We start from the raw sequence: 27,846 nt of genomic DNA, 5'->3' as shown, positions 1-27,846 counted from the left end.
CCAGTTTTTCTTTTTCATTTTTTTCGCTGAACACCCTAAATCTTTCCATTGAATATGAATAGAAACCAAATTCAACATGGACGGATGCAAGTTGGTGTTTGCTCTAAATTTTTTGTGGAATCTCTTTCTTTTTGTTATAGTAAAGACTTGGTCTTTCTCCATTGCCAAATCGTTCTTTTTCTGTAGTCTGATTCTCCTTTTTTTTATAAAGGACTCTATGAGTGTATGGTACATACGAACCCAAAGCTGGTGTTCAATACTCTTCATGAACATGTGTCCGGAAACTCATGACATTTTGTCATTTTCATTATCAAACAAGTTAACATAATCCCTCTGCCTGCAGCACTAAGTAGTGTGTTCCCCGTCATGCAAATCAAAAGCAGGCCCCTAAATAAGACAGGTAATCTTGCGATCCAAGCAATGCTATAAAAGCAACCACGTCAGTCGGTTTACAGCCCAAGAACCCGATTTGATATCTAAGAAAAAGTCAATCGAAATCAGGATCAGCCTAAAGGATATGATCGATCAGATATACAGATATACGTAACTATTCTGGAATCAGGAGTACAAATTGCGAGGTACACCAAACGAATCACATTTTTAATGTAATTTCTGGAACAAGTGAAGTCTTTACCCGAAGAAAATATTATGATTTCGATCTGCACGGTACTGACTGGGACAATTGAAGTAAACAACCAAAAAGAAATGTCCCGAGTGCAGGATCCAAATGGGACTGAGTGTTGTTGATACTACATTTTTAGGATGGTGTAAGTTTGTAAAGCATGTGAAATAAAGAAAGAAGAGCAGAAGCGACAAGAGGTCCGACTAGCTAAAGAAATGTTGAGTGATACGAGTTTACAGAATTCACGACAATGTCGGGCTGATTCACAAGTAGAACTGAATTCCAGACTCGCCGCACTTCAGCGCAACGATAAACGCTAGCACTCCCAGGACCTTGACGACTCCTATGGTAATTCCTAACAATATACTTGGGATACAACCTACAAAGCAGGAAAACATTACCCAGAGAAAGTTAGATTTATTACATCAAATCAGCAGAAATAGAACGATGGGACCTTCCCACTTAAAAATGTCCAGGCTGCTTTCTGACACGCAACACCAGTGCATATCTTATCCTTTGTTTTAAAGCAGCAAAGTGGATGCAGAGGTAATCAACTTCAGAATACTGCTCTCAAGTTAGTATAGTTCGATTACTAGAAGTGTTCGGGGTAAATTTTGAGGCGGAAATTCAGAGAGTAAGGAATGCCTAACAAAGTAAAGGTCACAATTTTAACCTAAACCTTACTGGGTCGATATAATTGAAAGGCAGAAGGAGCAATAACTTATTTAGAGGCAATGTATACTCTTAGACTCTTAGTACAAACTTGAGCATAAAATTAAAAGTGGCCGGGATATGCTTGGTCAATGATAAAGACTGGTACCAATTTGGGAGAGGAAGATTCTTGCTCAGGGAGAAACTCGGGTGACTGTCAACAGCTTACTAACTTGGTCATATTATACAATTGACTCTCGACATATTCAAGGTCTTGGTTTGACCATCCTATCTTCATTTCCTCCAAGATGTTGGCATTCTCAAGCAAATATCTCGTAATGTCGAGTTCGCTGTCACTTCCTTGGAACTTTTCAATGTTAGTAGTTTTAAGGTGCTTGAATATACTTTCATCAGTAACTATCTCTTTAGATTGCCAATCTTCCTCCGTATGAAGCAACTTAAACGATATATTTTCAACCTAATAAACAGTACAAATACATGATTAATATAGTCAGATACTTGAAAAGTTGGTTAGAATGAAAAGTTGAAGAATATTATATCTGGCTTGTACTGTGCAGCCCTGCTTTCGAATGGAAACTCAAGAGATCATATTATGCTTTTTGTTTCTGGAACATCTCAGAAGTTCCTTTCCATCAAGCTAGCAAGACAAAGACCCCTAAGACGACAGCCAATTTTATCTCATATCAGGATTAGCTCAATGATTAAACAGACAAAAGTATGTAAGGTGGCAGACGATATTGTCAGTACAACCAATGAAGGACATTCACACTGTAATTTCTGGACCAAGTGAAATAAATGACTGATGAAAAGAAGATTCACGGGCACATAATCAGAGCGGCGGTCGAGGTAAGCTCCAGGTTTGTACTGAATTGGTAGGATATGAGAACGGTAACTCAGGAAAGGAAAAGGGCAATAGCAGCATAAAACTAAAACTATAAAAATAAAAATAAAACTCCCATCCACTTTTGTTCAAGTGAGGATGAAGATTAATACCATTTCTCACAACATCATTTCAGAAGAAATTCTGGTTACAGACTATACTAAGAATCTTAATCAACATTACTGAATGAAGAGTGAGGACGGAGAAAATAAGGATTTACGTACTCATATTTCAATCACGTTCAGACCACGAAATATGAAATCAATAATCCCTTGATTGAGGATCAGTTCAAAGAAAGTCTTGATTAACAATATTACAAAACATCGGGGGTATACAATCACTATACTACACACGCAAAAAAAAAAGGAATTACAATATTACATCTCGTCTGCTCAGGGAGCAACCAAAACCTATGTAATCATAACTATACAAAACTCACCTTAGAGGTGTCATCAGCTACTTAGTGGAGCAGTTTTAAGAAAGAGACTGACATACTTCATGCCGGGTTGATCCATATGTTGGATTGCAAAAGCAGTCTCGCCACGCTTCAGCACAACCACCATAAGTGCTAGCACTCCCAGTGCCATGATTGTGGTTCCTATGTTTCGGTCGGCATTTATAGAGTTGCCTCCTTGTGCTGAGCTGCTTATGAGATTTTCAAATAACTCAGTCAAACTTTTCAGCATCTCTGTAATTGTAAGCCTAAGTTTGTCGAAAATCTCTAGAAGCACGTTTCCAAAACCTGCGGAGTCTCTTGTGTTGGCTTCATCAACAGAGTTCTTCAAGTAGTTATAATCATCATGGCTTTCACTATTTTTAAAGGGATCCTTTACAACCATATTCACGTCAGGAGAAAGAGGGCCCGCTGAAGAACCACAGAGGTTGCAGGTAAGGCATTATAATAGGATGATTTAACGGAGAAGAAGGAATAATATGACGATATAGAAGATCAAAAGAAGTTTTACCTGACTTCTGTAACTTCAGAAACTCCTTAACCTTCTCATTTTGTATAACAGCATTCCAAACATTTTCATCAGAGACAACTGAAGCAACAGCGCTCTGCACGATATACAGAGATTGCTAAGGACCAATTAGACTACTGAATAACACGAAAAGGCCTCATTATTGAGCTGCTTGCTAGGTACTAAAGAAGTTAGAGTGTGTGCAAGTTTCAAGTAACTCAACAACATGATTCTTTATGTCTAAGATTATCTGAAACAATTTTACTGCATTTATGTACAGAGTATAGACGGTAGACATACATATAAATATCCATAGTCAGCTGAACTGCTTAAGATTGAATACAAAAAACTTCCAAACAAGTCAACTCACGTCTACTCGACCTAACTGTCAAACGTGTTGCAGAATCACGACAAGATCAATCCACCATCAAGGATCTATGCATCTAACTAACCCACAACGTGTAGATGAGCCTAACGATCAACTGTTAAATACTTGATGAAGCTATATGGATCAAAGGAAATCTTCTACATCAACTACCTAAACTGCTAAACTGTTGAAATGTGTTCCCCTGTATTAGAGAGGTCAAACTACTAGAAGCAAGGTATCACATGTATTTTACTTTCTCATGCAATTCATTTTACAAATTCCAGGCATACATGAAGATTAACACATAATTATAAAAACCATCACAGCAAAGAAGCCTAGCCCCCTAGACAACGTGCAACTCATGGCGAAACTAATATAAGTCAATTAGAATCGCAACCCTTAATAAGAAAATAGATCATGGTACTCAATGTTCTTTTGGTTAAAGCTATTAAGTCAATGAAACTGTTACATTAATTGAAATGAAAATAAAGATTGAACCTGAGCCTGAAAACTTTCTCTCAGCAGTGAAAATGCCTGACAAGCACGTTTCGGCAATACAACACCATCTTTAGTAACACAGGCATCAGCTTCTGAATACCTTTGCCCAGGTTCTTGAACAACTGTTGATGATTTCACCCAACCTATAGCTTTACTAGATGGAAAATACACCCTGGTATGTTCATGTTAAACAAAATCCATAAATCTCTAAGGGGTAAAAAAAATAATCAAATTAAATCCAAGTAAACCAACTAACATACAGAATCAGAATTACATTTCCAGTGCATCTTTTAGTTCAGAAGTTGCTTCTTTAGCCTCTTCTAGTGTGGGTACTCCACCGAAAACAATCCTTCGCGCCACGTTGAATGATTCTCCACAATAAGGTTTATGATTATGAACAGACGATGAAGCGTCAGTATTATTATTTGCGACTGCACCCGGGTTAGTGTTTACAAAATTTAGTTGGCCTTCTTTTTGAATTGCAAAACGAGTGTTCCGTAAATTGTCATTATAACTGAATGAAGAAAGATTTGATGCAGTTGGCATGATTAGTCCACCTCCCATTTATGAGTTTGTATGTTTTCAGAAGATGTGAAAATTGAGAAAAGGCTTTGGAGAGAAGCAGCTAAAGTTAAATGAGTGGAATATTACACTCCAACGAAACAGGCTACATTTGGCAGTTGACATTGCTACGTGTTTCAACCGCATTGCTTAAATGTTTCTAGTACGTAACGACAACTTGGAGCGGGCGCGGAGAAGTTGGAGGGCCTGAAATGAGACCATGGGCTCATGAACTAGTTGCAGGGCCTGTTCAAAATAAACAAATAACAACAAGAGCATGCATATCGCCCGTATTGGTTACGATAAAAAAAAAGACTGTCGAGTTGGAAGGGCAAAAGATTGTTTTCAAGGAAGAGTGATCCTCAGCAAGTCTGTGCTTACAATGGCCTCAGTCGTTGATAAAAGAGATGGAAGCAGTTATGAGAATTTTTTTATGGGCTGGTGATCCGACCATCTGGAAAGGTGTGACAGTGAGCTGCGCAAGAACTTGTAAACCATATGATGAAGGGGGCCTGGGCATCAGATGGCTCAAAGACATCAAAACTTCTATTATGAAGCAGCTAAGATTGCTTTTGAGACCGGTGAAATACCTTGGGCAATGCAGGCTCGCTGGAAGAATTGCCAGACGAAGCTACACACCATTAATATCACATCAATTTGGAGGGAGGCCAACTTTTCGGCAGATGAGAATAATATGCATTAGACAAGAAGAAAGTTGATGTATTAGTCAAAGTAAATTCAAACAATCCAATTCATAAGCTAACTGAACTGGAAACGAGTAATTGAATAGATTTATGTTTATCTACCAACACTAATATACAATTATACATACAGCAGAATCAGCACTTTATCTATTGAACCTCATGCTTTCGACTGAAATATTCAAAAAAATCTAGGAGGAAAGATGGTATGCAGTATGCACCTATCAAGATAATACAAATCCTTACGAGAATTCTATATCAGCATTGGGAGAACCCTTGGAAAATGCCAACAACATCTCCCTCGCTAACCACCACATCTTTACATTTTCCTGAACGCTACTCAACAGTCTGATCTTCATTTTCTCCTGGATGCTAGCATTCTCAAGTAAGTATCTCACAATATGTCCTTCAAACTCATTTGTAAATCCAAAACCTTCGATTGCAATTGTTTTGACCTGCCTCAATACAAACCCAGTAGCCAACTCTTCTGATTGTTGATGTGTTGTCATTGAAAGTATTTTAATTTCTGCCATTGCATCTTTTTAATCAGTGATAGAAACACAGAGTCAAGTTACAATCATGATAACATTATACACTATTAATAAACCTTAACCTTAAAATACAATGCGATAGTATAATAAAAATTAATAGCGTTTAAAGCACAACAGACCTTGAAATATAATTGCAGAGTCTGCAGGTTTGGGTAACTCCTTAGTAGGAGGATTAACACTTTAACTTGTTCCTTGCAAGGCCAAATTTCAATTTCCAAATCCTGCAGGGTACAACATGAGGTAGGAAAATATGCTGATAAATCTGGATCCTTGTATAAATACCGGGTGCAGATCTAAGTATAAAAAAACACAGTTAGCCTCTTGTTATTCAATTTTTATTTTTTGCATGACACAGATAAAAAATGTACATACCTCAAGATAGCAACCGCGTGGGCTTAGTGTGACTGTCTTACACTGCCCCATTAGAATCTTAATAGCTCTGTTATCAGGATCGTCCGGAAAGCTTAGTGAAAAATATGCACCAATCAAAGAGGAAAAGGTCTCTAGACTAAAATGTGGTGTTTCACCCAAGTCATAATATCTGATCTGTTGAAGATTCAGTGTACAAATATTGATTCCCTTGTAAATATAAATGTCATTCAGTATCAGATCCGTAAGTTTCGGAGGAGATATTGTTAAGGCATTCAAATCATGAAAGGTGCAAGATTGGAGGATCAACTCTTTCAGCACAGGAAAGCTGGAAAAGAATATTTGAGTTGAGTTTTTACCGTGAAACTCAACAAAAGATAGGTACATTTTATGGAGATTAGGAAAGTGAATGACTTCGGGTAACCTGAGGACCAACTGATACAAAGTCAGCACTGTTAAGCTACAGCAACTATAGAAGCAATCAATAAGCTTTTCAACTGTTCCTGATTCAATATTGAGACAGAGCTCCTGAACATTGTGCATTATAGCGAAGAAGATCCATGTATTGATATTAGTATCTTTTATAAGCACATCATCGACATAAACAGTGAGACTGAAGCTTCCCATGTGAGTCCCGTCATGAACAATGATTAGATGATCAACAAAGTTCCTAAAATCTATACTGTGTATATCATTCTGCATCTTTTCTTGGTAATCAATTTGATTAAACTCCAAATTGGAAAGAGAAGAAGACACGTATCTCCATTGGCGAGAAAGAACACTGGTTTTTACTGCCCCTTCCATGGGAAGCAATGAGAGAATGTGGTTCCGAATTGGGTGGGGCAAGGACCTCAGCCTGTCCACGGTTTGTTCGTAGGATAAACAGGTCTTCTTCATTATGTTCTTTCTCCAACCTCAACAACAGTAAAGGATCAATACAAGTAAATCCTCATCTATTCTATAAGCGGGCATCCATCAAATTTGGCGATTTAAAAATGACCACACGTTCACCCTGTGAATTAAGTCAATAAATTGTTACATTAATTGAAATGAAAATAAAGATTGAACCTGACAAGCATGTTTCGGCAATACAACACCGTCTTTAGTAAGACAGGCATCTTCTTGAACAACTGTTGATGATTTCACCCAACCTATAGCTTTACTAGAATCAGACACCAACTGTTCAAAATATGTTGAATTGATCTGAATCAACAAACTTTAAAATAAGCAAATACCAACAAAACTGACAAAAACAATTAACCACTCTCGAAATATAGTTAGTTTCGTTCACTACATTGATTTGATCAGTTGCTCTTGAGGTGGAGAAAGAGGACTCGGCTCTTGTTGTCGAATAGGAATAGGAGTCTAGAACTCTACTATTCATGGCCTGAACTCAAACAGCCTCATCATTTGTAGAGATGAAGTTAGACACTATGTTAGATTGCCCATGTGTCACTAGGGTCATTAATTTGTCAGCATCTGGAGAAGCATTCACGACTTGTAAACCAACAACCTCTTCATTAGGGGATCTGAAGCTAGACACTATATTGGATGTAGGGTTATTAAAGACTGGATAGGTGAACGGAGTTACGACAGTTGTAGCCATGTCCACATTTTGGAAAATAATCGGTTTAGTTGGACCCACTTTCTGCGCAAGAGCCTCCTTGAGGCATGTCTCATATTCTAACTCTGTTGTATCCACCACCACCAGTGTTGCTTGCGGTTCCCGAACTTGTTCCACTACTGGACTCGCATGCTGTGGATTAACCTTTTCCGCCACCTGATTCTCAACTTCTGGGATCATACCTTCTGGGGGAGGAGATGGAATTGTCACGCCTTGGTTCTCAAGAGCATCACTTTCATGAAGTTCCTCAACTTCCAGCCCAGTGAAGCGGTTCTAAACTTGTGTTTCTTTAGGCTGTGCGGAGACTTTAGGAATCCAGATTGCTTCACTACTGGTTTCCCCTTGTTTATGTTTTCTCCCTTGTTTCTTTTGAGTAATCTCCGTCAAATTAACCGTTGGTGGAGTGGAATCAATTACCACCTCTTTTCCCTTGTTCAGTGCCCCCTTTTAACTTCCGGCATTCTGTAACCAGGTGCCCGACTATTTTGCAATGCGTACACCACCTTTTGGGTAGTTTTCCCACCTCCACAGTTTGCCAGAATTGAACCTTCTTAGTCTTGACATAAATTTGATCAGGTATTGTTTCTGAGAGATCAACATTCACTAGGATACGAGCATAATACCCATATTCCCTACTAAGAGTTTTCTCATCTATCTGCATTGGGTAGCCTACACCTCTAGCAGTGGACATGAGTGCTTTAGGCTCTCAATATTCCTGACTGAGCCTTGGTAGTCTTATCCATACCAAAGCATGAGATTGGCGTTGGCTTTCTGGGTAGAAGTTAGGAGTCCATTGACTAATGTGCAAAATATTCTTCTCAAAATCCCATGCTCCCTGTTGAAATCCTCTACATTGGAAAATTTCAGAAAGAGGTAGCCTTTGCCGATGGGGGTGATCAGCCATTCACCCGTTGGCTGCCAGAGAAGCTTTGTGAGTATTCGAACTCTCTCTATTGGGACTTTGGTCAAATCGATTATGCCCACCAAACAATGTTTACAGAATTGCATTCCTTTTTCATAAGCCTTTTCAGGAATGGTAATTGCTGGATAATCACCCATCTTTTCCGGCATAGGTAGTTCAAGAAATTCCACCGCCACTGTTCATTATCAGTCTCCTCGTGTATCCACTGCGGTGTGTGCCATTGGCCTAGGGTTTTCGAACTCATAAAGATCCATGTTTGTAAACTTGATTTTTCAATCTCGCTCTGTAAGGTATTTCCCAAAACAGTAAAGAACTTGTAGAAGAGAGAAGATAAGCCTCCCCGCATCCACACTATTTTTGCTGTTTGTGGTAGGAAATAGAGCACTGGATCGTGAGGGTTACTTAAGTTATATCGCACCCTATCTCCCAAGTTTTGGTCCCCATTGTTACTTCGAGGATACCGGTCGTAATTTATCAAAATTCCGTAATTTTGAGTATTGAAATTTCGTTTGATTATCGATATGTTGACAGTGAATTCTCCACTTTTAAACCCCCTCTAAAACCTTCTTCACATTTCAATAAAGTTTTTTTTTTTTTTTTTTTTGGATTTTGGTGCTCTGCATTTATCGTAATTCCTTAAGTGTTTAGGGGCATTTCAGTCTTTGGCCTTGTTATTTCCGTTTTTAGCTCTAATCGTGGATAAGCTTCCCCTCTTTCCTGTTTCTGGAGGGAAAACTTTCCATTTTAAATGGGTTGACTGGCTCTTTTAGCCGTTGACTGAGGCCTCTGGGGATCCTCTGCCGGAGATCCGTTCCTTTAAGCAAGTCCTTATGGAGAAAGCCACACCTTTTTGTCCATGGGGTTTCTTGAACCTTGAGGAACCACAAACTCAATCGCTGACAGTCACTGTTCAAGAAAAGGAGGTGGTAGTTGATGTGAGACCTTCCAAATCCTATGCAGCGGTGCTAAAACCAAAATATGGAAGGAATATAGACACTTCTTTGCTGCCAATTCCAGGAAGGCAAGGTAAGTTTCCTACTACTTCACTTATTGAAGAGGAAGTTGACAAAGGGATAGAGTTTTGTTCTCAGTCCCTTCCTTGTTGGCAGATTAGATATGAACAAAGTTGATTTGGTTCGTATAAGGACTTTGGTTCGCCTTCATTGGAAACCAGTTGGGTTTGTTCAAGTAACACCACTGGGAAGAGGTCATGTCATGTTTAGGTTTGACAAAGTTGAAGATTTTCAAAAAAATTGGGATCAAGGCTCCTAGATATGATCTTTGACAAACAAATCTTGAGGTTAGTTAAATGGATGCCAAACTTCTCCACGGAGAAGGAAACCCAATCCCATGCTGCAGTGTAGGTTAGATTTCCAGGTCTTAGTCTGGAGTACTGGGAAGTGAGAAACTTGTTGGCTCTTGGAAAGGCTATTGGCAGGCCAATTCATGTAGATGAAACTACTGCTAAACGAGAACTAGGCTACTATGCCAGTGTATATGTTGATTTGGATCTGTCAAAGCCGGTTCCTGACAAAATATGGGTAGAATCTAAGAAGTATGGAGTAGGATTCTGGCAAACTGTTAAACTGGGAAAAACTCCTGAATTTTGCAACCATTGCAAAGGGGTTGGGCATTTAGTGGCTCGATGCAAGTTCCTGAAGAGTGACTTGGAGAAAGATAAGGTAGCAAACACTCATAAAGAGAAGTCACCCGTGGTTCAAAATGTTGACAAGGAAACATTGACGTCCAATGTGGTAGTAGATGTCGACTTGTCTATCATGAGTAAGAACTAGAGGAAGAGGTGGAGAAGGAAAACACAAATGGTGCAAGTTCTTCTGGTAGTAAAGAGAATGGAGTTGCTCAGTGTATTTCAACTAAAAACACAGAAAACTTGGAGGTAGTTCCTAGTGAAAATCAAGCTGACAAGCAAGGTGATTTTGAGGAAAATGCCATTCCAGTCGAGACTGAAGGTGGTAATAGCGTGGTGGTACCAGAAGTTATAGTAACTGAACAAGTAATGGATGTGCAGAACAATGTTTTGCCTAGTAAGGAATTGGTTGTTGAAACAAGTGCTGAGATTCTTCCCTGTATTGAAGTGGTTGAAGCCATAGGGCATGGAAGTGAACAAGGTGCATGTGTGATATCTCTTGAAGATATATTTGAAACTGTACTGCATGGACCTACTGAGGCCGCTCAAGTCGAGGTTAGCCAAGTACAAGAGAATGTAATTCTGAGCCAACAGGGCCTACTGAGTGGACAGGGGTTCAGGGGAAACCAGTTGTTAATGCTAGTGTTAATATTGGGTTAGAGCCTTGTGTGGTTCAATGTTCTCTAACAGAGGTCGTTGATACTGGTTTCACGATCGTGAGAAAAAAGAGAACTAAGAAGGTAAATGGAAAAGGTCAGTGTAGAGGTAATGGAAACTTCATTGCTCAAGCAGTTAGCTCCAATCCCACTGTTAGAGCTCAACAAAAGGAAACATCTCCCCATTCTAGTTCTTAATGAGGACCATTTATTGGAATATGAGAGGTGTTAAGAAAGCAAAAGCAGTTACAAGACTCAGAGACTATATAAATGTGAAGTATTTTTGTCCAGATTTAGTATGTATAGCTGAGCCACTTATAAGACCTAGTGCTACTGGTTTTGCTTGTTTGAGGTTAGATAACATGGATTGTTCCTTCCTACACAATGACTTACCTCATAAAAAAGATAATCTTTGGGTTATGTGGAAAAGAGGCAGTAATGTGAATGTAGAATCTATTTCTTTGCAACAAATTTCAGTTTGGGTGGATGGGAGTCTAGTGACTTTTGTGCATGCTGACTGTCTCAGAATAAACAAAAGAGAGTTATGGGGTGAGATGACTGGCTTATACATGGACCAACCTTGGCTAACTATTGGTGACTTCAATGCAGTACTATACTTAGAATTGATGAGAAGAAAGGTGGTAGAATCCCATTCAGAGCTGCATCTGATGAGTTTTTCTCTGTCATTAATACTTGTCACCTGCAAGAGAGTAGTTATAAAGGAATTAAATATTCTTGGTGTAACAATAGAAAGGGGAGATTCCGAGTGCTTTTCAAGCTGGACTGAGCCCTTTTCAACCAAGCATGGGAGGATAAATACAGAGGTTGGTCATACAAAGTAGGGGATAGATATAACTCTGATCATTCTCCTCTTTTGGGGATGAACTATTCCATTCCTAAACCACACAATGCCCCTTTTAGATTCAATAAAATGTGGATAAGTCATCAATCTTTCAAAACTATGGTGAAGACTAGTTGGGAGGGTTACATTGCTGGTACACCTATTTTGCGATTCTCCCAAAAGTTGAAAAGGCTTAAAGGTGATATGAAGGTGTGGAATCAGCAAGTTTTTGGTAATGTAAATAATCAGGTAAAGGAGCTACAACAAGAGTTTGAGTTGGGTCAGATGGCAGCTGATGTAAACCCTGAAGATGTTAAACTTCTTGAAGAGCTAGAGACAAAAGAAAGAAGATTAATGAATGCAGAATCGAATCGGGCAGCTTTACTTAAACAAAAAAGCAGATCCAAGGATATTAAAGAAGATAGTCAGAACACGACATACTTCCACAAACTATGCCAGATCAGACAGATAAAACAAACTATTTTAGAGGTTAAAACTGAAGATGGTGAGTTAATTACTAATCAAGATGGCATTCAAAAGCACTTTGTGGACTTCTTTGAGAAGAGATTTACAGTTGGTTCTACTAGAAACAATGATTTGTTGATGAGCCTAATTCCTGCACTAGTCACAGATGAAGACAATGTCATGTTGTGCAAGATTCCAGATGAAGCAGAGATTAAACAGGTGGTACATGTAATGATAGGAGATAGCTCTCCTAGGCCCGATGGTTTTCAAGGTTGTTTCTATCATAGTTGCTGGGATATTATACACAAGGATCTCTGCAAAGCTGTTATTTCCTTTTTTGATGAAGCTCATATGCCTATGGGAGTTAATAATTGTTTTATTGCTCTACTGCCTAAAGATAGAAATGCAAATAAGGCTTCCCAATTTAGGCCTATTTGCATGAGTAATTTCCTAGTGAAAATCATGTCGAAGATTATGCAATTGAGACTAAAGCAGATTGTGTGCAAGTTAATCTCCAAGGAACAATCTGGGTTTATACAAGGAAGGTCAGCTCAAGCTAGTATTGGATTGGCTTTTGAGATGATAAATGCAATGCAAAAGAACAAAAAGGTGGATCTCTAGGTATTAAAGTGGATATTTCTCAGGCTTATGACACTCTCAGTTGGGAGTTCTTGCATGAGGTATGGTGCTCACTAGATTTGGCTTTGATGGTAGGTGGATAGTGTAATGCCCATATTTAAAATACATAGTTATTAATTAATTAATTATTTAATTATTTATTTAAAATTCGCTGGATTGGATTTGAGATATGTGGGCCTGGTTTCTGGGCCCGAGTCTGCGTTGGGCTTGGGTTTCAAACCCAAATATATATTCGTATTGTTCTAGAGAATAGGGTTCTTAGATAATAAAAAATAATAAAAATGGAGGCGGCTTGTTTGCTCGAGCGTTGGAGCGCGACAATTCGGACGATGAGGGATTCGTCGGGTTTTAATACAGGTGAGTAGATATTTTATAGATTTATTTTATTAAATTCTCATTACTGTCGATTTCTTTTCGGTTGAAATATGTTGTGTTATTAAAACTCAAACTCTGAAATTTGAGATTTGGAACTGTCGAACCTGGTTTGGGCCTGTTAATGGCGTCCCGAGCCCAAGATGGAGAGAACAACTTACCGTTTTGTTTGACCTATTCTTTGTGGTTTTGATTTGGTTGTTTGATGTCGGGGGGAGTAAGGGTTGTAGGTTTGGCTATTGAGGTTTGATTGGGTGGGCTGTTGGAGTTCTGTCGAAGCTTCAAGAAGCGATAATGGCGTCGCCCAACAGATAAAAAAAGGAGAGCGAAATCCTCCTGTACGATTTGTTTGAATTTTTTTGTGGTGATGTTAGATTTGTTGGTTGGAGATTGGGTGTTGTTCGGAGCGGTGAAGGATTGGTCATGGCTGTTAATGGCAGTGGCAAGGGATCGCCCAATTTTATTTAAAACTTTGTTGTTGGTTGGTGGGTTTTGGTTGTGGATTTGTATGGATTGTTGATGAATGGGGGTAGTGAGGAGGTTTGAGTGTTGTTTAGAGCTGGAAGGAGGCGCTAATGGCGGTGCAATCCAGTTGAGGGAGGAGTGAGTGATGTGAGGAAATCGATTTTTGGTTTTGTTAAAGTATTAGGGGTTTTCATAAGGAGTAAAACCGGTGGGATGAAAGTGGAGGAGGAGGAGAGCTTGTGGTGGCCGAAATTTGAGCAGGTGGTGGCTGGTGGTGGTGGTAGCAGCTGAGGAAGAAGACCTGATGGTCGGTTTGGGCCTTGGGCCGAAAACTAAGTTAGTTAGTTGGGTCGGAACCAAATGGGTCGGTTTTGTTTGGGGCCCAATAATCTATTTTAGTTTTGGGCCGGTTTTGACAGTTGTTTTGGGCCGAAATCTAGTAGTATGTTGGGCCAGTTCCGGATTAAGTTGTGGACCAGTTTTGGTTTAGTTTGGGCCCAGTTTAGGTTAAGTTGTTTGGGCTAAAACTAATTGCTTTTCTTTGGACTAGTTTCAAATTAGTTTTGGGGCCGGTCCATATAACTTAAGATAGAGATCCAAATGGGTTTTCAACATGTAGACTTTTGGGTTCTAAGGTTTGGGGTTTGGGCTCGGCCAGTTGGGTCCGAACATTACCTTGGTCATGAGCCCATGAGCCATCCACCTTTAACCTTAGCCATGAACCATGGCTATGACCCTGAACCTGTCGAACATGGAAACGACAGTTTGACCGTTGACCATTGACCGTTGACTGTGGAATGTTAACTTTTTCCAGTTTTTCTCATATTTAAGAATATGGACAAATATGGTAATAAAATATTGTTGAAAATTATATAACGTTGTTTGTCATTATCTAATTAAGATTTGACGTGAGTAGTGTGTAAAACATATATATATTTTTGATATACTTTGATTGTGGATTGGCTTTAATTGTGCTACATTTTATGTTGTAAATTGTATGGACAAATCAAATGCTAAAATGCTGGAGAATCTTGTATAAATTTGGTTGTCATTATCTAATTAAGATTTGACGTTGATATTGTGACATTATATAATATGTTGGGATATATATATTAAATGCAATAGTTTTGGAGAAATAAATGTATAAACACTCAATTATTATATATGTGAGATGCTACTATGAGGTAGTATAGTATTGGTGAATATTTGCCCACGGGATTGTGGCTTAGTGCAATAATATATTGGCACGTGAAAGAAGGAAAGTGGTTATGAGATATAATTGAGATATTTCTAACTATTGTGGCTTAGTGCAATAAGGTATTTGACCTGCATGTGATATAGTGGAATTATTATGAGTCATTAATGTATGACATTTGAATAAACTACGTAATGAAAATCCTAGAACCTAGCTACCACAACTCATGTGATTTGCCCTTTGTGGGCGTGTGCAATTTGATTGGCCCCTTCCTTTCGATGAATCTGAATGGCCTTGGTAAGTAATGTGATTGGCCATTCGGCGTTTCGTGAATCTGAATGGCCTTCGTAAATAAATAATGTGATTGGCTCTTACGAGCGAATAAATCTTCCGTTCAAAAATAGAACGAGACGCTTATTTTTATGCCGAATAGTGGCGATACTTACATAATGGCTTTCGTGTGAGGGTTACGGTGTGCGGCATCCCGCCGGGGGTGGTTACGCATCGGAGTGGTTCATTATGTAAGGGAGGCATGTGGATGTACATGTTAAAGTTGGGAAGCGATTGTGGTAGCCAGGGAAACTAGGTAAGACATAGATCACGGCGTGAATTTTAGGGACACACAAAGAAAGCCGTAAATAATATAATTATGGTGATATGTTGGTTAACTATATATCTTTAAATATATGATTGTATATGGCTTTGCGTATGTGTGGAGTCAAACTAATTACTTGGGCGAGACGACCCACTCGTAATTGAGCATGAAATGCGATGCATTATATAATATTTAGTTGGTTATTTGTTTAGTTGAACCTAAAACCTCGATGGAGGAACTACACCTTTATTTATTATGTGTATAGTTTGTTGTGTGGTTAGTGGGAAGTTAAAGGCGATTGGAGGAACTACCTGCCTTTAATTATTGTACTTAAGGATGTTATATTAGTCTTTGAAAGTTAAAACCGATTGGAAGAACTAACTGCCGTTATGGTTTGTGTATATATTGGTATAAGTATATGTTGTATTTTAGGGCTACTCACACCATATTTTATAATCTTGACCCGATTTGCATGTTTGTTTATCGGGTGAGTTCATTAAATGAACATAGTTGATAAGTATTGACAGTTTAGTGTTGAAGAAGATTGGTTCTTTGCTTTCGTGGTTTTGCGTTAGCGTCGCATTTCAAGATAGGCTTTGTTTTCCTTTGAGGAATATAGATTTTCAGTTGAGATAAGGTTATTTGCATTTTCATTTGTTAATTTTTGTAATGAAGAGGACTTTTGTTTAAGTTAAAATTTTTATTGGTTTTTAATTATCCGCATATTTAAAATTGTTTATGGGTTTTTGGAAGTGGAGAGTGCGTCACACCTCGGAGATCAAAGAGTCGGGAACAAATAATGTTTTTCCGAATTCTGTTGAAATTCGGGGTGTGACAGATAGCTTGGGTACATATACTGCTCAAATTTGCCAAGATATCTGTACTAGTGAATGGAGGTCCTTGTGGCTTCATGGGAGTTGGTAGAGGTCTCAGACAAGGAGATTATAACACCCCGTCTTTTTATTGCATTTCCTATAATAATATTAATAGAAATAATAATAATAATAATGTAAATAGAAAACAGAAATAGGATATCCAGTAGTTAGGATAAAAGCCCGTAAGTAAGTAGATAGGTTTAAAACCCTTGTTTTTCGGAGAGGTTTGAAAAACTAGAAAATAGGGGTTTCTCACGTAGAGTTTTTTTTTTTGAGAAAAACAAAACGAGAGTTTTAGAAAAAAAAGTGAGAGTTTTACTGAGAAAAAAAAAAAGGGGTTTTGAACGAGGAAGATTATCATTTCGCGTGATAGTAGACGACGGGTTTCGATTTCGGGGAGCTGTTCGGTTTATAACTGTGAGTAGTCATAATACATTATATCTCTTTTATTTGTTTCGATTAAACATATCAGTAAATGTCGTTTTCTGTAATTGCAATATTGCCTACTCTGTTAATGGTTAGATTTTGAACCACTGCAGTAGATAAATTCTGACGAATTTGAGCATTTAACTATCGAAACCTTGACACTGGTTGTTACTGGCGTCGTCACCAGAACCCAAATCGTCCTGTTTTGTGTTGGTTGAATGAATTATTTTGTTGGAATTTTTGTTGTGATGTTATACTATTAGTTTGAATTGATTGTTGATGTTTAATTGTTAGTTTGAATTTGGATGTTGATGTTTGATTGTGCAATTGGATCTGCGGTTGAAGCTTCGGGAATAGAAGGCGTTAATGGAGGTCGAACTATAGATCCGGTTTGAGGAAAAGGAATTATCGCTGAATTGGGGTTTTGTATGAACTAAAAGAAGTAGGGGTTTTGATGTAGGTTATTTTCGAGTAGATTAGAAGTGTTGGGGTTGGAAATTTGTGGTGGTGGATCGAATTATGGTTGGTGAGGATACCCTTGGTTGGTTTGAGATTGGGCGAATCCCTTATAGTGTTGGTTAGGTAACACCTACGAGTCTTATTGGATGGCGGGTGGTGGGCGGAGTGGAGGAGAGGTCTTTGGAGGAAGAAGAAGATGAACGGTAAAAAGTCCGATTTGGGCTTGGGCCGAAAATGCGTTTGGGCTTAGGCTTTAACTTTTTGATTTTCTATTTTTTTGACTTTAAGTTAGACTATGGGCCCTAGTGCTTTGGGCTTTTGGGTTTTGGAGTTTAGGTTAGGTTGACCAATATTGATTGTTGACCAGAGTGGACTCGACTTTGGATTGACCCGAGTGGACTTTGACTTTGACTTTGACCGGGGTTGACTTTGACCATTGACCGAAAAGTTGACTTTTTCCTAAAATTATGATTAGGTCTATTAGGATAAGTCTAGGACTACTAGCATGTTTGACTTAGGCTAGGACCTTTATAAATATACTTGTATGCGTGTATTTATTGTTGTGTGATTTTTTTCGCTTTTTACGATACAAACGTTAAAACACTTATACATTCATGAAATTAATAACGCAGCGAAACAAAAAAATAATTGAATCAAGATATTCCCTACGTTCCCTTAGAAATAATCTATTCAATAAAATACAATAATCGTAAACAAAACTTACCGCACCTTTTAGAACTCTCCGCCTCAAGTTTTGGAGTGAGTTTTATGAATGATGTCATATGTTAGGTGGGCATTTATTGAATGTGCCATAAATGGCCCGTTAGTGTTATATAAAATTATTCATTGAATGTGCCATGAATGACCGGGTATTCATTGAATGTGCCATGAATGACCGTTAGTGTGAAGCGCCTAAAGAGGAACTAAGGTATTCGGCCATCTTGGTAAGTTGTATTCCTTGAGTGTTGTAGGATTGGGTATTCCTTGAATGTGGCGGGAATGACCTGGGCATTCATTGAATGTGCCATGAATGGCCGATTAGTGATATGATAGGTATTCCTTGAATGTGGCGGAATGACCTAAGGTATTCATTGAATGTGCCATGAATGACTGAGTTTTGTGCCTAAAGAGGTCATTGAAATATGTGTATGAAAGCCCGAGATGGCTATGATATTGTGGTATTGATTGGGAGAGGCACCTGAAAATGTGTGATTTGGCAAATGTGTGGAGTGCAAATCGTGGAGTAGGTACTAAAGGGTGGGTGTATAAGATAAAGTAATTGATTAATTGATAAGAGAAATTGATTTGTTTATAATGATGCTTGGGTTTACCTTTGAATACATATAGAATATCTACATATGTTATATATACAAGTTCTAACTTTCTTTTGCGGGAGGGTAGGACTTAATAATATTTTGTCTTGAGGGGCGCGGTCCTACCCTTATACAAATGGCCGGATATCGGTAAGTGTAATTTAATTATTTAGATATTAAAAGGAGTTATTAGAATGAGTTAATAAAATGGAGGTTAAAAAAATGGAAGTTTTGCTTGGGAAGAAACTATGCCGTTTGAGAAATTTTTATCTTCCAAGGGTTAGGTTATGATAGATTTAAAGTGTTAGTGGGATAAGTAAGAATTTGAAATGTTTATATGTGTTTAGTCTACTCATACCAAAGAAATTCAATTTTCTTGACCCATGTTTGCTTTGTTTTGGCAAGCGTGGGTGTGTTCTTAGGAACATAGGTGGAAGGCTGATGGAACCGCGGGTGATTGGGATTAGGTGCTTGGAGGCGGTCCGTTAGTTTTCTTTTAGGTTTGATTTTCTTGGTTGGAAGAATGTAATAACGTAGTTTACTTTTTCATGGCATAAGGACATGGTAGTGATGAATTTTATTTGGAGAGTTTGTTTTGATGTTTTATTTGGAAGGATGTTATCTTAATAAAGAGATTATGATAATTGTTGGGATTATTGTTATTTAAGTTGTTTCTTTTATGACATGGATATTGGGGTTTGTATGTGTAGTATTCTCCGTCATAGTCATGGAGTGATGTTTGAGATAATTATATTTCAAATATTCACTTTGTTATTGTTTAGAAATTCGGGCTGTGACAGAGATCGACCCTCTATCTCCGCTATTGTTTGCCATCGTAGAAGACGCTTTAAGTAGGGGTATCAACTACTTAAGGGACATGAAGATGATTAAGCCTTTATGTACTACAAAAGGGTTCCATAGCCCTTCTCACTTACTATTTGCTGATGATATTTGTCTCTTCTTGAATGGTGACATTAATGACATTGTGTGTGTGTTAGATCTTCTTGATGCGTACCAACAAGCTGCTGGCCAGGTCATCAACAAACAAAAGAGTAAGCTTTTCTTTAGTGGTCTAAATGTTATTCAAAGAAATGAGATTGCTCATGAACTGGATATACAAGAAGGTACACTCCCTGAAAAGTACCTTGGCATTCCTCTAGTGCAAAGAAAGGTGAAATCAAGAGTGATTGGTGGGTTGGTGGATAAAATCAAGAACATAATTACTTCTTGGAGAGGCAAACTACTGTCCTTTCATGGTAGAGCAACTTTAATTTGATTAAATCAGTTCTCACTAGTTTACCAGTTTACAACATGAGCATATACAAATGGCCACCAAGCAAGCTGAGACCTTGATGAGAAACTTTCTATGGACTGGAAACCCTTCAACAAGCAGAGCTGTCACTATCTCTTGGGACAGAGTGTGTAAACCTTATGAAGAAGGAGGGTTGGGGATTCGAGGATTGAAGGAAATCAATAAGTCTCTGCTTTTGAAAAATGCATGGCACACCCTTACCTCTGAAAATGACTTTGCAAATTACATGAGATGCAAATATTTCACCAGAGATGGTGAGATGGTACACTATTATGTGAAGTCGTCGATTTGGTCTGGGATTAAATGGGCAATGAAGGAGCTGCTACCCAAGTGCCAGTGGATTGTTTGCAATGGTCGCAAAGTGGATATCTGGAGAGATGGGGTGGTTAAGTAGTGTATCTTTAAAACAAGCTCTAAATATTTCTGATATGGAATTGAGAGGATGCTGAGCCAAAGTTTCAGATCTGATTATTAATGGAACTTGGAAGATACTATAAATTATACAAGACATGATTGAACTTGTTGGGTTCAATGTAGCTTCCTTAGCCAATCTCGATGAAAATGAAGAGGATCATTTGGTCTGGACACTTGATCTAAGGGGTGAATTCAAATGAAGTTGGCTTTTGAGGAAATTCGTGTGAAAAGAGACAAGAAAGGGTGGCATTCTCATGTCTGGAACTCTCATGTCCCGGTTAAAACGGCAACCACTACTTGGAACTCTCACTGATATCAAATGTTGCAGCAGTTGATGTCAATGTTCAGAGGCGAGGAGTACACTTAGTATCAAGGTGTTATGTTTGTCGACACCATGAAGAAAGCCTGAGCCACATGTTATGGCACTGTGAGCATGCCCAAATAGTTTGGAAGTGGGTGACTGATACCTTCGGGTTTAGAGTTATTTGTTCCTCTTTTTCTGAAGCTATCGATGTGGCCAAGGTTAAGAGCCCTATGATTAAACAACTCTGGGATATGGTGGTTCTTACTACTATGGTTACACTTTGGCATCACCGCAATAGAATTTATCACGGGACAAGTTAGCTAGCTTCAATATGTGTTCTGGGCGGATAAGGAGAATGGTTAGGGAGGCTGCTATGTTAATATCTGCTCACTCCTTTCATAGAATGGAAGATATGAAGATCATGAAAGCTTGGAATCTGCTGGTTCTCTTACCTAAAGCTCCGCGTATTATACCATGTTGGTGGACACCACCTTTTGTAAACACAGTTAAGATTAATTGTGATGGATCGTCTTTGGGTAATCCGGGCTCGGCTGGGATTGGTTCCACCTTTAGGGTTGCTTCAGGAGACTTCCTCCTCGTAATGTGGAGGAAAATAGGAGTTAATACCAATTATATGGATGAATGTTTAGCCATAGTTGAGAGTGTGGAAATTGCAATACAAAGAAACTGGAAGTATGTGTAGGTAGAAACAGATTCAGTGGCTATAGTTTCTGCTTTCGAGTCAGGCAAACTTCCATGGCAAATCAAGACTAGATGGAGTAAATGCATAGCTGAGTTGTATCAGTTCACGATATCATCAACTTGGAGGGAGGCAAACTTCTCAGCAGACCAGGTGGCAAAGAAAACAACAACTTTGTCTTCTGAAGAACCCTTTAGGGCATCTCCAATGGGGGGTGTAAAATTACATCTCTACCTAGGCTCCACGTAGGTGCCATTAGGATTTTACACCTCTAATTGTATACTATTGTATAGCCTATAAATATCCACACTCTATACTCCCCAATAAAGAAGTGTAAAAAATTAGATTTTAAACTCGGATGTCACTTAAAGTGACGCACCTCTTTAATTTAAACTGAGACATCATGTTCGAGTTAAAAATTACTTTATAATTAGAAAGGGACGTTACTTAAAGTGACGTCCAAATTTTTTTTTACTTAGACGTCTGTTCGAGTGTCGCCCAAGCTTTTTATTAGCTGATAGCGAGAGGGAGAATTCTCCACTTTTTCTATCAACTAATACTCTATTAGTTATGGTATAACATTCCCATTGAAAAAAGTTTTTTGACATTTAGGGTGTAAAATTTCCACTCTATCCCATGGTTATCTATTTAAGATTTGACTAAGGGGAGAAGTACGGATAAAGTGATATACTGGAGAACTAGCTAGTATGGTTGCAAGCTCACTTCGTCATTGTACTAAGCATAGATTTTTCATTTTCTTTATGTCTGTTTTATACTCTTCTGTCACTCTTTTCCCTTTTCCTATACTCTTAATAAAATTTACAGCTCACTTGGCAAAAAGAGATAGAATTTTCAGACGAAACCTCAAAACCAAAACAAATGTCTTCTTCTTCATCCATTTCTCGTCTCTACCGTCTCTTTTCCAACAACATCCCAACACCTCAAATTCTCACAAAAACTCTTCCGAAAGAAGAAAACCCCCCAAAGCCATCTACAAATCATCTTACAAAGAAAATTTTCGCAGAAAAAAACCTTACCACCCTTGTCAAAAACTTCAAAACGTTTTCCGAAAGATCTCAGTTTCGTAGATCAAATCATGTATATGAAGACACTGTTAAACGCCTTGCATCAGCAAAAAAACATTCGTTAATCGAGCAAGTGTTAGAACATCAGAAGAAGTTTGATGATATTACTAAAGAAGGTTTTGCCATTAAACTCATTACTTTATATGGGAAAGTGGGTATGTTTGATCATGCTTTAAAAACGTACAATGAATTGCCTGAGTTGAAATGTACGCGTACTGTTAAGTCGTTTAATGCTCTTTTGAATGCTAGTATTAAGTCTAAGAAGTTTAGTGAAACTTTGAAATTGTTTAGAGAACTTTCATCGAGTTTGTCCGTGACCCCAGATGATTATTCGTATAATACAGTAATTCATGCTTATATTGAATTGGGGAATTTCGATTCTGCTGTTTTAATGATGGATGAGATGGAGAAGAATGGGGTGAAGCCTGATTTGATTACGTTTAACACACTCTTAAATGGGTATTACAGTAAGGGTCAGTTTTCGGATGGTGAATTTTTTTGGGCTAGGATGGAAGAGAGTGGTGTTGTTCCAGATATAATAAGTTTTAACACGAAGTTGAAGGGTTTAGTTAGTGGCGGAAACATATCAGAAGCAGTTGAACTAGTTGAACAGCTGGGGAACAGTGAAGTTAAGCCAAATCGTTTTACTTATAATGTTTTGATAAAATGGTATTGCAGTAATGGGAAACTGGATGAAGCTAAAAGGTTGTATGATTATATGTTGAAGAATGATGTTGTCCCGGGTTACATCACTTTTGAAGCACTCATTCCATGTGCTTGTGAGAAAGGGGATTGGGATCTTGCTCTTAAGCTTTGTGAAGTGAGTCTTAACTCTAATTGCCATATTTCCGCGGGCACAGTGCAGTTTGTGATCGATGGGTTGGTGAAAGAGTCGAAGATTGAAGAAGCGAAGGGGCTTGTGGAGATTGCATGGTCAAAAACATATTTTCATTCGAAGTTGAAAATGCCTCAGGAAGATGAGTGACGCAGTTCTTCTTTCTGTATCTTCATGTTGCATGTCTTCCATTATTGTCAATTTAGTATCTATTTTGGTTAGTGTTATTAATGGATTAAAGATCTGCATCGTATGTCCTTTCACAAGCTGAGAGTAAACATCGTATGTCCTTTCATCGATATATCTCAACTTCAACAAACTATGCAAGCAATCGAATACGCTTGTACTTCTATTCAGGTTTTTTTTTTTTTTTTTTCATTTCTTTAACCTCTTCATTTCATCAAAGTTTCTTCATATTATCATTGTTTACTTCGTTAAAACTTTTATAGATTTGTTATTTTTCTGTTTGAGGAAAGTAGATTAAATATTTGTGTTGTTGTTTTGATTTGTCGAAAGCTTCAAAGCATTCTCCGAACTCCCTTGGTTTCGCAGAAATCGTAAGTTCTACGATGTAATTGTTTGCCCCTTGCAATAGCAAAGGAATTCTAAAAAATTGAACAAGTGTTAGAACATCAGAAGAAGTTTAAAGACATTCGTAAAGAAGATTTTGCTATGAGACTCATTTCTCTCTATGGTAAAGTGGATATGTTTGATCATTCTTTAAAATTGTTTGATGAGTTGCCTGGACTAAACTGTAAGCATACTGTCTTGTCTTTCGGTGCTCTTCTCACTGCTAGTGTACAGTCTAAGAAATATGATAAAACTGAGAAGGTTTTTCGAGAACTCCCTATGACTTTGTCGATTACCCTGAATTATTATACGTATACTATAGTTATTCAGGCTTTTTGTGAAATGGGGTCATTGGAATCTGTACTTTCAATGCTGGATGAGATGGAAAAGAATGGGGTGAGGCCCAAATTGAGTCTGTATAATAATATCTTGGATGTGTTTTACAGCAAGGGTCAGTTTTTGAATGGTTTTGGGATTGGAAGGGAGTGGCGTTGTTCCTGATATATTGAGTTATAATTCGAAGTTGCAAGGTTTGGTTAATGTAGGAAAGATATCAGAAGCAATTGAATTCTATCAACAGCTTCGGAGCAACGTGAAATCCACTCGTGATACATATAACATTTTGATAAAAGTTGTATTGCAATGCTGGAAAACTGGATGAAGCTAAAAGGGTATATGATGCTTTGTTGGAGAATGATTTTGTTCCAAACGACAACACTTTTGAGGCTCTAGTTCCATGTGTTTGCGAGAAAGGGGATTTGGACCTTGCTCTTAAGCTTTGTGAAGATAGTCTTAGCTTTTGTAGTTATCCTGACGCGAGGGTAGTGCAGGTTGTGGTCAATGGGTTGGTGAAAGAGTCAAAGGTTGAGGAAGCAAGGAAGCTTTTAGAGCTTGCATCCAAAAGAAAATCTTATCCTGTGAACTTGAAAATGCCACAAAGATGAGTGATACATATTTTTCCCTTTTATGTTTTGATCTTGCATGTTCTATCTACTTTGACTAATGATATGATTGGATTTATAGTTCTGCTTCATGTCCTTTCAGCAAGAGTTTCCATGTACTATTTTCTTTGTTTTAATTGTTTTCTGTTGCTAATCTATTTGCTTTCTTCACAAATTTGTTGCCATTAATACTGAGTGATGAAGTAATTGGATTTTCTTTTGCCAATTTCCATGTTGCTTAACTTGAATGTTTGCTTCTTTAGATGCTATAGGCAAAATAACGTATTGCGAATTGAAATTGAATGGAAAATGGTGGATCTCTGGCGAAGTAGGTGACCAAGAGAGGGGGAGAGAAAAACTGTGAATACTGTAATTTACAATTGTTCCTTTTTCGTAGAAATGTTGTCTATTAGTTTATGTTTCCTTAACATATTTATTGGCTACTAAACGTATTACCTATATGTTTAATTGTAGGAGTCGGATACACAGCTACTTGATGCAACAAATTTTTATCATGTTGGGTTGGACCAAGTCTGCACATATAGCTCTACAATGAACAGGGGAAAGGAGAAATTTCTTAGTCGTGCTCATAAGCCATAAGGATTTAGAAATGCAGTCCCAACTAAGGATTCTAAATACGTCCTAGAATTGCACTACCGCCGACAGCGACCTCCTCTTTTGTCCAATCATTGAATTTAAATTTATCGGCTTCAATTTCTTTTTGGTTATTTGAATTAGGGGTGACTTCGGACAGGGTTTCGGAAATGACAATTTTTTTTTCCGAATTTGGAAAGTTTGGAAAATCGGAAAATTTTCAAAATTTTCAAAAATTTCGGAATCCGCAAAATATGAAAGTAAATCGGAAATTTGAATTATATAATCGGATTCTCTTTTAGAATAACTATTTTTTATCCAGTTAATACATTCATTTAGTAATCATTTTGAAATGTATTAATTCATAAATAATTTAGATTTTTTAATACGTTCATTCAACAAAAATTTTCTTCATGTTAATGCATTAATTCAGTAAATAGGAATATGGGATAAATTGAAACATGTACTAGAATGACAATATTGATTTCTTGAAGTTGTGAGAGAGACAATGTTCTACTTCTCTAGGGTTTTTATTTGGTTTGTAAATTATATATAGTTTTAATTTAGTAGCTATATGAAATAGACCACTATATGTTAAAAATTTAGAAATTAATTGGAAATCGGATTTTGAAAACACAGTCAATTCCGATCCAATTATTTTTTGAAAAAATTGGATATCGGAATTTCGGATATTAGAACACAAATATTATTGCCAAATTTGAAAAAATATCAAATAGGAATTCGGAAAAATTGGGTTTTTGACCCCTAATTTGAATAGCCCATTAACACCCTTATTATAGGCTTCTAGCTGTGTTGTCTAAGGCCGAGTCCAATGACTCCCTATCCCCTTAAAAATAGAGTTAAAGTCAACATATTTTACTCTCTATCATTAATTTCCTTTGTATATTTACAAAGGATTTTACTCTCTATTATTATTTTACTTTCTATATATACAGAGTAAAATAAAGATAGAGAGATAGCTCTACTTTTAAGGGGATAGGGAGCCAATGGGCTATAGACTTTAGCTCTACTTTTATAGGGAGCGACTCTAGAGGACAAATCGGCCGAAAGAGAAACTCAAGAGGACACGTTATTTTTGTAATCACTCATAAGGACCGGGTGGATGAAAGTTCAAGTTTACCCTTGACGCGAAATAAGAACGGCTCGGGTAGATGAAATGTCAAGTATACCCCTGAAGAAAAAAAAATAAACGGCCCGACCCAACTGAAACAACTCATAATAGGTATGAACATTGATTGTTCATACCTATCCATGTATGAACAATATCTATGTTCACACTCAAAACAGATTAGAACATTGATTGTTCATACCTTTTTTGGGTATGAACAATCCGTGTTCATACCCATAAAAATATGAACCAAAAACAGATATAAACATTGATTGTTCATACCCAAACCAGACATAAACATTGATTGTTTATACCTATTGAAGCTATGAACACTCATTGTTTAAAAGTATGAACAATAAATGTTCATAGCCCCAATTATGAACATCAGTTATAAACAATGATTGTTCATACCTATCCATGTATGAACAATAGCTATGAACATTGATTGTTCATACCCTAAATTATGAACATTAGCTATGAACAATATGTATGAACAAAACAGATATGAACAATAAATGTTCACACCCAAAATAGGTATGAACAATCCGTGTTCATACCCAAAAAAACATGAACCCAAAACAGATATGAACATTGATTATTCATACCCAAACCAGACATGAACATTGATTAGTCATACCTATTGAAGCTATGAACACTCATTGTTTAAAAGTATGAACAATAAATGTTCATTGCCCCAATTATGAACATCAGTTATAAACAATGATTGTTCATACCTATCCATGTATGAACAATAGCTATGAACATTGATTGTTCATACCCCAAATTATGAACATCAGCTATGAACAATATGTATGAACAAAACAGATATGAACAATAAATGTTCACACCCAAAATAGGTATGAACAATGATTGTTCAAAAAACATGAACCCAAAATAGATATGAACATTGATTCTTCATACCCAAAACATATATGAACAATAAATGTTCATACCCAAAACAAACATGAACATTGATTGTTCATATAATTGGAGCTATGAACATTGATTGTTCATACCTTTAACACAGGCATGAACAATCAATGTTCATAGCCCCAATTATGATAATCAGTTATGAAAAAGGATATAAATAATATGAAAATTAATTATAAATAAACAGAATATAAATAATAATAAGAGAACACATTAAGAACACCAATATTTAACTTTCATAAACAAAATATCATTGTGCACAAAAAAATATTTGTGCACAAAAAACACCACAAAATATCTAGAGTCACTCCTGTTCATAAACAAAATATAATTGTGCACAAAACACACCATAAA

General features: G+C 37.4%; 3 protein-coding genes across 9 annotated transcripts; 1 reads left to right on the top strand and 2 right to left on the bottom strand.

Moving 5' to 3' along the window:
- Positions 1 to 2,375: 2,375 nt before the first annotated feature.
- Positions 2,376 to 4,717, bottom strand: LOC147477360 (uncharacterized). Its single transcript, XM_086583161.1, has 4 exons — positions 4,276 to 4,717; positions 4,002 to 4,173; positions 3,140 to 3,233; positions 2,376 to 3,039 (listed from the first exon to the last, which is right to left on the bottom strand). Exons 1-4 carry the CDS (start codon positions 4,563 to 4,565, stop codon positions 2,627 to 2,629), a joined length of 969 nt encoding a protein of 322 aa, XP_086439287.1. The 5' UTR covers positions 4,566 to 4,717; the 3' UTR covers positions 2,376 to 2,626.
- Positions 4,718 to 4,848: 131 nt separating this feature from the next.
- LOC147477359 (F-box/LRR-repeat protein At3g59200-like) lies at positions 4,849 to 9,172 on the bottom strand. 7 transcript variants are annotated; one of them, XR_015208064.1, is made up of 5 exons: positions 6,187 to 9,172; positions 5,934 to 6,107; positions 5,510 to 5,801; positions 5,153 to 5,234; positions 4,849 to 5,074 (listed from the first exon to the last, which is right to left on the bottom strand). XR_015208064.1 is itself a non-coding variant. In XM_086583157.1 (3 exons), exons 1-3 carry the CDS (start codon positions 7,078 to 7,080, stop codon positions 5,769 to 5,771), a joined length of 1,101 nt encoding a protein of 366 aa, XP_086439283.1. In that variant the 5' UTR covers positions 7,081 to 9,172; the 3' UTR covers positions 5,327 to 5,768. The 7 variants fall into 7 exon arrangements, 4 of the variants coding, with proteins under 4 accessions (XP_086439283.1, XP_086439284.1, XP_086439285.1 ...); XR_015208063.1 differs by having other exon boundaries at positions 4,849 to 5,234; XR_015208065.1 differs by having other exon boundaries at positions 4,849 to 5,234; positions 5,510 to 5,789; positions 5,934 to 6,035.
- Positions 9,173 to 24,000: 14,828 nt separating this feature from the next.
- Positions 24,001 to 24,842, top strand: LOC147477358 (pentatricopeptide repeat-containing protein At2g18520, mitochondrial-like). The gene is made up of 2 exons (XM_086585991.1): positions 24,001 to 24,294; positions 24,531 to 24,842. Exons 1-2 carry the CDS (start codon positions 24,001 to 24,003, stop codon positions 24,840 to 24,842), a joined length of 606 nt encoding a protein of 201 aa, XP_086442117.1.
- The last annotated feature ends 3,004 nt before the right edge of the window (positions 24,843 to 27,846 follow it).

The sequence above is a fragment of the Coptis chinensis genome, chromosome 9 (assembly GCF_015680905.1).
Source record: "Coptis chinensis isolate HL-2020 chromosome 9, ASM1568090v1, whole genome shotgun sequence".
Lineage (NCBI taxonomy): Eukaryota > Viridiplantae > Streptophyta > Magnoliopsida > Ranunculales > Ranunculaceae > Coptis > Coptis chinensis.
This window is presented reverse-complemented; position numbering and strand designations above follow the sequence as displayed.